General features: G+C 31.5%; 1 protein-coding gene across 1 annotated transcript; it reads left to right on the top strand.

Annotated features, from left to right (window-relative positions):
• The first annotated feature begins 4,574 nt into the window (after window positions 1-4,574).
• Window positions 4,575-11,159, top strand: LOC142535481 (choline transporter protein 1-like). Its single transcript, XM_075641802.1, has 9 exons — window positions 4,575-5,013; window positions 6,339-6,647; window positions 7,055-7,208; window positions 7,350-8,046; window positions 8,429-8,467; window positions 8,710-8,823; window positions 9,444-9,790; window positions 10,083-10,367; window positions 10,440-11,159. The coding sequence occupies exons 4-8, from the start codon at window positions 7,905-7,907 to the stop codon at window positions 10,350-10,352; spliced, it is 912 nt and encodes a 303-aa protein (XP_075497917.1). The 5' UTR covers window positions 4,575-5,013; window positions 6,339-6,647; window positions 7,055-7,208; window positions 7,350-7,904; the 3' UTR covers window positions 10,353-10,367; window positions 10,440-11,159.
• The last annotated feature ends 1,476 nt before the right edge of the window (window positions 11,160-12,635 follow it).

Raw genomic sequence — 12,635 nt, 5'->3', positions numbered from 1 at the left:
TGATAGCATTTTAATAATAATAAATTGAATTGGAAAATATTATTATACTTAAGTAATTATATTTTATTCTAATTCAAATTTAGTAACTTTTTAATGTCCAATATATATATAATTCATCAGTAGTGTACATGATTTTATTTTTCAAACGACAATAAGAAAAAAAAGAACCTTAAAATAGAAATATATAATGAAAACGAATTCAAATTTTCTGTTAATAGCTTCTTTTTCAATTGAGAAATGACATAATTATCATTTACATGCTTACTTATTTTCATTATTGTGGGGACCCGGACGCTAATCATCTTATTAATCGTCATTGGGACTAATTTAATAAATTATAATACACAGTGTCTAATTTTTTTTTAAAAATGCGGAACGTAATGACATACATCTTAACATACACGTCAGTATTAAAAGTACAAATCTTGCACTATATACAATCAGTTTCAACTAAGGTTTAACAACTATATAACAAGTGTTTAAACCCTAACTCTAGTCCAAGTCCGTAGTCTCCACTCTAACTCGATCTTTCTTCACCTCTGTGACCCTGAACCTGTCCCACCTGTTGCCATGCACACATACAGACAAGACAACAGCCGGATAACTCCGGTGAGATATAAATATCCCAGTATAAACAATGTATCAATGCAATCATATAACACATATATAAAAGCATAAACAAACATTAAAACATGTATCTGATCTGACCACATGACTCAATGCAAATCTGTACCTAAATCAAGGACTCATTTCTAATCTAGGGATCCCGATCTAATTTAGACTTTGGCATGCTGTATCGAATGTCTACAATAGAAGTCGATCTACATCTAAGCTCATCGATACACCGTAAGTCTAGAGTCTCAGCTGTTCTGTCAAAGACTCGGCGGTTCTGCCCTAGCTAGGCTGATCTGCCCTAGACTCGGACTCTTGCTCTGCTATAAATTCAATAGACTAAACATATCAATCTGATAATTTGCAAATATCAATGCCATAAAATAAAGTATGTGATTTAGGAAAACTCAAGTCAAACTTAACTCGAGTTGTGCAATCCCGAATCAACATTTATTTATACCTTTCGTTCTGTCGCTCTGATACAATCAAAGTCTCGACTCAAAGCCTGTCAATGTTCAATCTGGCAATGACAATATCAATATATTGTATCAATATTCTATTCAAATCAAAACATCCTCGTCTTATCAAATTCTGACGGAACAACAGTACAATCTTGCGATATCGGTGATGCCATACCAGTATATACTAATTCTAATAACTTATAATCAACCACAATGCAAATCTGACATCACATCTCAGTCAATTTATATCTGAAATTCATAACAAGTCCATAATCAATCTGTTTCTTAATCTGACTTCGATTCTATGATGTCTACTATGTCAAGAACACCATATTTGAATCATATTCGATTATGACAACCTCATAATTTCAAATCTTAACAAAACGTAACAAAACTTACGTCTTGTAGTAGCTGTCAACGATAGGAAAACAGTACCGAAGTCGGATTCACAATCGGACAGACGGATTGCAATATGAAGGCGTAAGGATTTTCTTGTAGTTCCCGGAAGCTCTTCTCGGTTTCCTCCTTAAAAATTCTGAGGAATGAAACTTGTTATATATCCTAATGCATGCAAAAGCAACGTGTCTATTTTTCATGAATTTCGGTCGGCGCTCGGGCGGTGCTAAACTACCCCTCGGGCGCGGCATTCTCTGTCCAAGCATTTCCAAATTGCACCTTGGCGCTCGGGCGGTCGATCTTTACCGCCCGGGCGCCACTTCTTCTGCCCGCAACATATATGGGATGAACACTGGCGCTCGAGCGGTCAAAAACTACCGCTCGGGCGCCAGACTCTCTGTCCACAAGTTGTGTAATTCATATGCTTGGCCCAATTTGGTCTTGTAATGACCCGACTATAATCACATTAGTTCAAATTCAATAATCTTCGCTTAAAATGATATGAAATCTAGGGCATTACAATTATTAAGTAACATATGTGGTAGTTTCACATTTAGTCTATTAATTAATAATTAATACTAATTAACCACGTTTTATGGTTATGATTTTGTGATTTTGACTTTCTTCCCTTATCTTTCTTTCGTTCTAATAATATTTAATTAAGTCATATTTCAATAAAAAAATTTATTTAATTATATATTATATACATATAAATGTGTGGATGATAGAAAATTTTTCTAATTGTTGTAAATAAAGTTGAGTTATATTCATATTTTAATTTATATGTAGCAAATAAGTCATGTACATGTTTTTAAATGTTTGAGCTACTTTTTTAAAAAAACATACTATTAAATTTACTTAATATTAATATCAATTATTTTTTCCATTTTAATAACTTTCTTGGACTTTCATTTAAATTCTAAATTAAATTAATTATGTTATTTATTGTTCTATTTCACTATCATTTGAATTCAATGAATTATTAAAAATAAATTTTAATATAATTAGATTTTAAAAAAAACTTCAAAAAATTATATATATGAAGGACTCATGATAAAGTATCTGAGTGTTTTGAACGAAGAGTAATTCAAATAAATTCTAAATTAAATATTGACAAATGAAAAAATTAAAAATTAAAATAATCATTATTACTTTTAATTAAATACAAAATTTGAATTGAAAATAAAATTATATTTAATCAAAATTTTAAATTTATTTTGTCAAACTATTAATTTCTAAATGCATGAACAAATATAATATATTATAAATCTAAATTTAATTTTGAATTTAAATAATATTAATAAAAAATTAATAAATTTGAATAAGAAGTACCTATAAAAGTGTGGACAAATGAATCGTTCATCCACATACATCGGATGATGTGATGCTAGAAAAATATTGTTGTACAATTGCTAAAATGAGAAAGAAATATGTAGAAAATCAATCAATTTTTTCATAAGTTTTTTCCCACTAATTTTGATAATAAATAAAATAAATTGAATGATTAATTGTTTTAATTACTCTCATAGATTCTATTTTATTTAAGTCTCCTCATATTTATATATTATCAAATAGTACTCAATCATAACAATAATGTCATGACATTTTATTTGTATTTGTAGAGTTATTTACATACAAGTATATAATGACAATTATATTGACAAAAAGGTAAGCACACATTAAATAAAAAAAAATCAACAAACACTTAATTTGAAAAAAAAAATAAAAATTTGAGCTTATTCACAAATTTTATCACAATTGACACTTTTTCAGCTTATTTTTCTAAAAAAAAAAAATCAATGATGGTATCTATTATTTGTTGAAAAAAATAGAGTCAAATGGTACATAGATAAAATTATTATAAAATTGTTTTAAAAAATGACACAAATGAGTCAAAAAGAGTAAGAGCAAGATGTTCCTACAAATAATTATTAGTATAACGTTAACATAATTAAATTGGAAGTTATGTTGGTGTAGAGTAAGTCTCTTGTGAGAATGTCTCACGATTTTTATATGTGAGACGAGTCAACCGTACCGATATTCACAATAAAAATTAATACTCTTAGAATAAAACTTAAAATGAAAAATTGTTGTCATATGTTCTTAATTATTCCAAATTATAAGTAAGTACTATTTTAGATTTTCAAGATGTAATTTTTACATTTTAGGAACATATTTATCAATTAATTGATATAATAAGTAGATAAATATCAACATCATATACTAAAATGTTTTCTTCAACTCTTATATTGTTTAATTAATTAAAATATATTCATATAATTCTATTTACACTCTTATATTGCTTAATCAATTCAAATCATTTCACATCATTGTATTTGTATTGTTATTTTAGTTCAATTTAGTACTTAATCTGATAAATCATTATTCTAAATTCTTATAATTTGTTTTGATCTATCTTTTTCCGAACGAAATGTTGTTTCATGGATTTGATCACGTTATGCAAAGATTAAAAATATTTTTACTATTAATTTATTTTTTAGTTATTTAGAATATGGGTTCACGTGCGGATGCACGTGCTTTTTTGCTAGTAAATTAAAACGTTCTTTAATATTGAAAGTGGAGAAAAAGTGTGGTTTTTATCATATTTGTTTATTTATATTTAATGTGTGTAATATAAGTTTTATTATTGTAACATGAGTAACATAGTAAAGAATCAGTTTCATAAACAATATTCAGTGGATTGTATGGTTTCAGAATTAAAAAAAAAAGGTCAAAATATAAAAAAAATTCAAGTTATTGAATGAAAATCAAATTTAATAATTTAAATAACTAAAACCTAAAATATGTGAACTTGCAGGGCTATTTTCTCTTCTTTTTTTTTTCCCAATCCTTTCCGCGTATTTGATGATTCTTATGAACTTTTTTTTTAATAAATTGATTTCATTAAAATGATAAAAAAAAATGTTGGTCTTACCAATACACCGGACATCTCCAGGAGATAAACGAAACCGACAACAACAATTCAAACACTAACAATGAAAAATCAAGTACAACACTTAAAGCAATAAATCAAGTTATCGGCCTTCAGTTGAAAAACATCTGAGAGTGTGAATCTTAATCTTCTTCACAATGTCTCCACAATTGGTACTTCGTCATCTAACATAACTCTATTTCTCATATTCCAAATAAGGTAGACCGTTGCTGATAATGAAACAGCTCGCATGCGTGAGATGGTAGAGTTACCTCAGTAGGTAGTCCTAAACGCCTTTAGAACCGCAGCACTTGATCCCATGAGCTTCTTCAGTGCTTGGTGGCAATCCTTTCCCGCTTCGTTGATGGTTTGACGACATGCCCGCCTTCCACAATCACCCGCAACGACGTTACTGTGCCCAACCCCAACTACTCGTTTGGATCCGTCAGGACCAACTCTTGCTCAGTGCTCTCATTGGTGCACTCTCTCCTACTCTCATCCCATTTATTGACACATCCTATGAGGCATGGACCACACTTGCCAAGACTTATGCTGGCCCCAGCCGAGGTCGCGTTATGCAACTCAAGGCACAACTCTCTCAACTGGTGAAAGGTACAAAATCCATCACTGAGTTTCTCCATGGCATCAAAACCAATGTTGATGCCCTGGCTCTCATGAATGTCTCGGTTGATGCCGAAGATCTCAACTCAAAATTCTCAATGGTCTCTGTTGAGAATATTGCTTGACAGATGTACGTTAATATGATAATAGTAAAATAAGAGTATGAATTTGTGTTTTATCAGAATTAAGTGTTGTGTCAAATGTTACAACATTTAAGAAAACATGCAGCGGAATATCAAAGTTTGTAACACAAATTCACTTTAAATAAACAGATGGACAAGATTAAATTTGCACAAGTATTTGCCTCAGGGCAAAAATTAATTACTAGAAAACCAAAACGTTTACAAAAATCTATCACTAGTAATTTTCACAAAAATCAATTTCTTCAACACGTTGAGAAAATAAACGCTTTCTAAAACAGATAACCAGAATAAAACTTATGCAAGAAAACAACAAAAACGTGAGTCAAAAACTAAAGCAACAAAACGATCTCCAGCCAACTTCGTCACGGATGTTGTTTGTAGATGTTTCCAATATTCAAGACAAAACGCAGTATCTGCACTCTTCACAACAGCACATCCCTTGAAGAAATATTTCTCTGAAATCTATGACGTGCACAAGTGCGTGTATATTTGATCGAGAGAAAGACCACCACGAAAATCTCCCACGAAAACTATCTCCACGAAAAACTATCTTGAGAAATAAATTTAATATGTAAATTATATTTCCCTTCATTATTCCATTTTTGACTGTCTGGACAAAATCAAATCAAACTCAATTTCTACAACACCTGCAAAATATCATTAACAGTTCATTAAAAAAGAATTACATCAGGGAAAACAGAAACATCAGATAACCTAACAGAGCAGAACATTTAAACGAGAAGGCAAGCTATACAAGGTTTAAAACTCTATCTGATATCGTTTGATCCTTTCAATTAATAGACCTTTCATCAGCATCAGCGGGTCCACGAAAAATCCTACACGTAAACTCTCTGAATTTTTCTTCTTCTCTTTCTGCTTTTGAATCTCCATCTCTTATTTATAAATGTTTCCTCTTCTATGATTTATCTTGACAGAAATCTATAAGATATGATATACAAGAATTATATTAGAAACAAAATCAACAATACCATATCGTGTAAATCATTATCATAAATATTATAAAATCTATAAAGGTAAAACTCAATATTACACATAATCTTATCAAGAAAGAAATTAAATCTAAGAAAGATATTATATCAAAATAAAATCTTTAACATAATTATTTAAAAATATAAAATCATAATTAAATATTAAATATCATTTTCCTGTTAGAAATAAATTTAATATGAAAATCTTTCGGTCTCGATGAGAACTACAAAGAACTTTCTCATGCCATTCAAGCACGTGACTCATCTATCACGTTTGATGAACTCCATGAAAGCTGCTTAACTTTGAAGCGCAACTGCTAGTTTTCCAACCCGCTCCCCTGGCCCAGCTACGGCCTTTCCTGTGCCTCTCGCATGAAACACATCGCTCTGGATTATCATTTTGTTCATGACTTGGTGCAACAATCCAAACTCTGCGTCTCAGATGTCTCCTATGTCGATCAACTAGCTGATGCACTCACCAAACCATTATCTGGTACCCGTCTTCCAGATATCATTTGCAAGATTGGTGTTTCCTTGGAACCTCCATCTTGAGGAGGCATGTTAGCATATCTAGAAATACAAATAATCGATTCTCAATTATTTGTTTGCCTTGTATATTCTTGTATCTATTAAGCAATTATTCGTATGTGTCTTGAGATTATTTAGGAGCTAAACCCTCGAACATGTTGCTAAATTAATCCATTCATTCTCAATCATATATAAGCTTTTCACATTCTGTTGTACTTTTTCTGATTAAATGGTGAGGCTGTAAAATCTATTTGCGGACCAGAGAAGCAAAAAATTAAAGTGCTTGTTGGAATATTTTTACATGAATGTGAGTTCACTTATCCATTATGAGTTCCAGCTTTTACCTTTTTTTGTGTCATGTCCCATATGAAGACTAACTAAATTGGGTCTGCGACTATCCGGAGGGGGATGTCAGTCTATCACTCGACGACTGGATCGACAGAACCTATGATTATTCCTCAACTCAGGAACACATCTCTTCAGCTTCAGGGTCCTTGCTATCCAGTTATATTTCCGAGTGTCAATGGTAATTAGAGTATTACAAGATTCGACCTATTGATTTGATTGATGATCCCCGGAACCAAAGAAAAATTCATGGCATATAACGGGGCTGTGAACTGCTGGATTTGAAATGTACTTTGTTTTCTTTTTTATTTTCCCTTGTCAGTATACTGGAGCTGTCAGTTCATTGCCCGTGCATCGAATGTTTCTCTGAGGAATTGGGAGGAGATGGGGGGAGTGAAAGTCATAGACGACATTGCAATCGATAAATCCATCCAAAAATCTATTAACTCTCAGTCATCAGTATTAAAGATTAGATTGGCTACTTTGTTTTTGCTTTTATATTTTTACTGTTCTTCTATTAAGTATGTAGCAGCGAAATGGAGCTTTGGAGGCCAGTTCATCTCGGTTTTTTAGATAACTTGAGAAGAAAATATTAAACCATTCTATAAATATTATTCTTGTCTTGTTCGATGAAAAATTGTGAGTGATTCAAGTAGAATGTCCTGTTTTCATGTATGTTAGAAAAGTTCATGGGATCGAGGATCGATGGAGGGGTTCAGGATAAAAATACTCTCAAAATTAATTTTCTGACCTGTAAAGATTTCAATCTCGTGAAATTAATGGTTTATGTTCAGTCCATCACATTGATGTTTAAAACTGAGAATGGTTTCTTTCTGTGAATATATCTGCAGAGATATGTGGCAGATGTTGGAAAAGCATGGCCTGTGTTACTTCTTTGTGGAGGATTTCTGCCATTGTTCCTATGATGATCCGATGCTTTGTTTCTGGAATGCCATCGATTACAGTCACTCTTTTCAGTATTCTCATTGTATCTGTGACCATGTTTTACTATTTGAAAGGTTAGCAATCTTGCCTTGACATATCTTTTGGACCTTGATCTAACTTTTTTTTTTTTTGGCTTTTTCTGTGTGTTGGCTAATTTTAACAGTAAGAAATGGTGGTTATTCGAGAATTAGTTTAGTTCTTGAGGCTACAACTGACTCGAATATTAAGACAGTGGGTTCCATAGTAGAACAACTATGTTGGATAGTGGATACACCATTGTCTTGTTTATCAATGGATCCTTGGTTGTTCAATAAATATCTATGGTTATCGTGAAACTAGTTGTAGCATCTGCAAATATGATATTGGTTTTCCCCAGCCAACTGCAGTTTTATAAAATAATGTTGATAGATACTTAAAAAACAAAGTCATTGAAATATTTTTCTCCTTGCTCGTTAGCTGGATGGCTAGGACATGATGCAATCTCCCCTATCATTGGTGAGCATGACCTGTATTATCATGTATCCTCAAGAGTAAGCTTTTGAATTCTGAATATTGTAGCCCGATTAAGTTATGTTTGGATGTTGGAAGTTGAGGGCAAAAGAATAAGAATTCGAAGATCCATTCGAATTTTTGAAGGAAGAAGTCCATTTTCCAATCCCAGCCTTCAACTTTCTTCTTCCAAAAGATTCTTGTTATTGTAGGCATTATGTATCTTGATATGGATTATGCCTTTTCAGGGTGTAAATCATCTTCATGTGGTTGCTGTCCTCATGACCGTTGTGATGATTATTTCTCTCCTACCTTCTATTGCTATAGTCCGTCGCGTACTTATGGCAACCTCTGTCCTCAAGGTAAGTAGTTCTATATTTACAATGGTTTGAAAGATAGCCTAATCTTCCACTAAATATGATCTGGAAATTAGTGTGTTTTGTTTGTATTCTGCATCCATCGCTAAAGCTTATCACGTGCATCTCTATTAATCATCAAACACAGAATCCCAGAATCCAGGGTAAACTCTTACAACTTCATATTCGAATCTATGTAGAAACTTTCTCCAAAAAAAAATGAAGCAGTTGAAATACTAATGCTGTTGGAAAATGGAGATCCAAAAATGGGCTTGAGTTATCGTATGCATAAAAAATTGTTTAACACGTAATGTTGTTCGGTAATCATAGTTCATTCAAGAGTGAATATTTGTTCTCTTTTTCTTATATAACTTTTGGAATGTCTGAAAAACTCCAGTTCATCAGCAGCACTGTTCCAACTACTCAGGCCACAGATATTGTTCAACTCTTTTTTGCATTAACGTTTTCAACGATGGTGACCGAGAGATCTTTCCTATCCTACCCTCAAGGATGAATTGGAGAAATAAGCACATGACATCTTCTAATTGTCTTAGTGATAGTAAATTTTCTAATGGTACCATGCCTCTTTGTTGTGTTTTTTGAAGTAGCTCAACTGCAATTTCCAGGTTGCTGCGAAGGTCATTGGAGATATAGGGGCAATGATAATTTTCCTATTATCTCATATGCCATACTAGCAATCTTTTATATGTTCTGGTTGTCCGCTGCTCTCCATCTTTTTAGTTCTGGAAGTGTTATCCAAAATGATTGTGAAGTTAACTGCTGTGCCTATGATCTCAAAGCAAAACAAAAGAGCTGTAATGGCTATAAAGTTCACTACACTTCTCATATTTTTGTCGCCATCCTTTTCCACCTATTTGGTGGCTTCTGGGCCACCCAATTCATCGTAGCATTCTCCTCTACATTTATTGCTGGTTCTGTTGCTTTGAATTACTGGGCTCGAGGTGAAACATTGGTAAGAAATTGTGCAAGTACCCCGTTAGCTCAATGGCACAAGAATAGTTAATACAATGGACTTAGATTTAAAAAAATGCTTCATAATGGATTACTCTAATCTTTTAGGAATTGTAAGATTATGGATCATGAAAAGATTGTTTATAAGTTATTCCTTTTGGATTCTACTAATATTAATAACACAAGTCTTCCACATTTAATCCTCGAATGTGGATCAGATTTCATTTTATGGTACATTTTAAAGGGTTTAGGAATGGTATAGCAGGATGGATCTTTGTTTCGTTCTAATGCAGCCGCATATCTCATTCCTTCCTGTTTTCTCTTCGATGAAGCGGCTTGCAGGATCTATTGCTCTTGGTTCTTTACTCGTGACATTTATCGAATCAACTCGATTCATACTTGAAGCACTTCGTCAAAGGCTTAAACGTATCAAATCTATGCCTCAAAGCCGGTTTGAGAAGATGGTACATCACACTTCACCATGTTGTCTGAGGTGTATAGGATGGTTTATTAAGCATGTGAACCATCATGCTTCTTGGATCTTCTGGACAATTTCAAATTAACTGGATCGCGATAATGTATGACATCTTAATTTTTATAGAAATGCTTTCACTTTTCTACTTGATACCTTAAGATATCCATCCTTCCAGATTGCAATAACGGGAAAAGGTTTATTTAAAGCTTCTGAGATAGCAACGGAATTGATTATAAGCAACATACTTCGGATCGGAAAGGTGAACATGTTGGCAGATGTGATTCCTCTTTCTTGGGAAGCTTTGTGTCGCCCTCACTAGTGCACTTTTCGCTTTTCTTAGATATAAGTCTGCACACAACAAGATCTCCTCCCCACTGTTTCCTGTGCTGGTATGCCCTGCCATTAATATTTATGCACCACTATTGTACTGTTAGATTATGCGAATTTCATTTATGTGTGACATGATTCATTGGTAACAATAGAGTGGTGTAATCTTTAAGTGTCTTGAGAAACAGGCTGATGTGGTGGTTACTGTGGGTTCAGGTTTGCTCCGGTTTTGCGTATATTGTCGCCAATCTCTTTTTTGGAGTGGTGGAGATGTCTATCGATACTGTCATACTCTCGTTTTGTCAAGACTCTGATGATCACCAGGGAACGGCTCAATACGCTCCTCCTCTACTCATCCAGACTTTCAACGACGATGAAAATGAGATATAGAGACTGACCCAATGATCATTTTGAACTGAGCCTTTAATGACTTCTTTTTTTTGTTCTGCACTAGTTAATAAAACATACTCGAAAATATTGTTTTCTATATCTTATATTGAGTTAGATTTGTCTCAAATTGATTGAAAATGGAAGTTTAAAACGTTTTATAAAGGCTTACAATAAACTCTTATAACAACTTGGGATTTATTCTTCAAATAATTATACTCATATATTATTATTACTAGGAATGATCACGTGACATGCACGTGGGTGATTAATAATGAAAAATATAATAACGAGATTTAGATAATTTTTAAAATCATTTGAATAACATCTTGTTTATGAATATTTATTAATCTAAATATATCAAAACACAATAAATAAAAATACACCATGACGATAAATCAAATATATTCACTTATTTATATAACATTTTTCAATTTACATGATTATAACATAATGACAGATATCTCAAATTAACAAAGATATTTTTCATCCAAATATCATTCAAATGAAAAACAATAAAAATAAAATTAAGAGAATAGTAAATTTTACTAAAACCAAAATCATAATGTATTTAAATGGAGTGCATATAGTGATTGTCAAATAAAATTCTCTTAATTAACTAAATTATCATAATGATGTTAAAATAAAACCCCTAAACTTGTTATTAAGTTAAATATCAATTGTGTTTTTGCTAACTTTTAACTCCTTGCGAATTTTGTTTAACTTTTTTCCTTTTTTAGAATAGATATTACACATCAACTCAAATATTTTAAACGGTATAGTAGCTCAATCGTCATGATTCGATCGATGTATCCAACAAGGGACAATTATTGCACTCCAACAATATCAATAATTACACTAATTGCAATCTATGAGAATCGATCTCATGACTTTGACTCTTATTATACCAATTGTAAGATCATGCATTTGCCGCTTTATCAAAAGTTATAACAGGAGTAACAATGCAATATTAACTAAAATCTTTTAAAATCGTAAAACAACTCAAACGTCACATTTGGATTGTTATACCTTACATAAACAATTATTGCACCTAACAAATATGATATAGTTGTTATTTTACATTCTAGAAATAATTTTTCTAAATCAAATTTATTCTCACTAATCAAATAATTTCATCGAACACAAAGTAATTTTAATTACTAATAATAATTTAAACACAAATATTAATTGTTAAGGTAACTACTCTATGTTATCACCTAAGCTTCATTAAGTTGCAATCATAATAATAATGCACAATGAATTGATAAACAAAACTTAGTTAAATAAATGAGTAATATTAAATAACAATTTTGTTATTTTGAAATGTGAAAAATAGTTTTTATATGTACAAATTCATCATATATAATGATAAATTAATTAATATGTAGAAAAGAGAAAAATAGTTTTTTATGTATGTAATTTCATCATATACAATTAGAAATTAATTAATAGGTTGAAAAGAACAAATAAGATAACAAATCAATATATTATATATGATTTCGTAATAGAATAATGCTAATATAATCATACTTTGTATTATGTTTATAACGCAATTGAAAATTGATAACAAAATATATAATAATAGAAACTTTAATTTTAAAAAAATTATTATCTAAAATATTATCATAATACATAATGAATCATAAATGAAATCACT

The sequence above is a fragment of the Primulina tabacum genome, chromosome 2 (assembly GCF_025594145.1).
Source record: "Primulina tabacum isolate GXHZ01 chromosome 2, ASM2559414v2, whole genome shotgun sequence".
NCBI lineage: Eukaryota > Viridiplantae > Streptophyta > Magnoliopsida > Lamiales > Gesneriaceae > Primulina > Primulina tabacum.
Note: the sequence above shows the minus strand (reverse complement) of the source record. Positions and strands in the feature narration are given on the sequence as shown.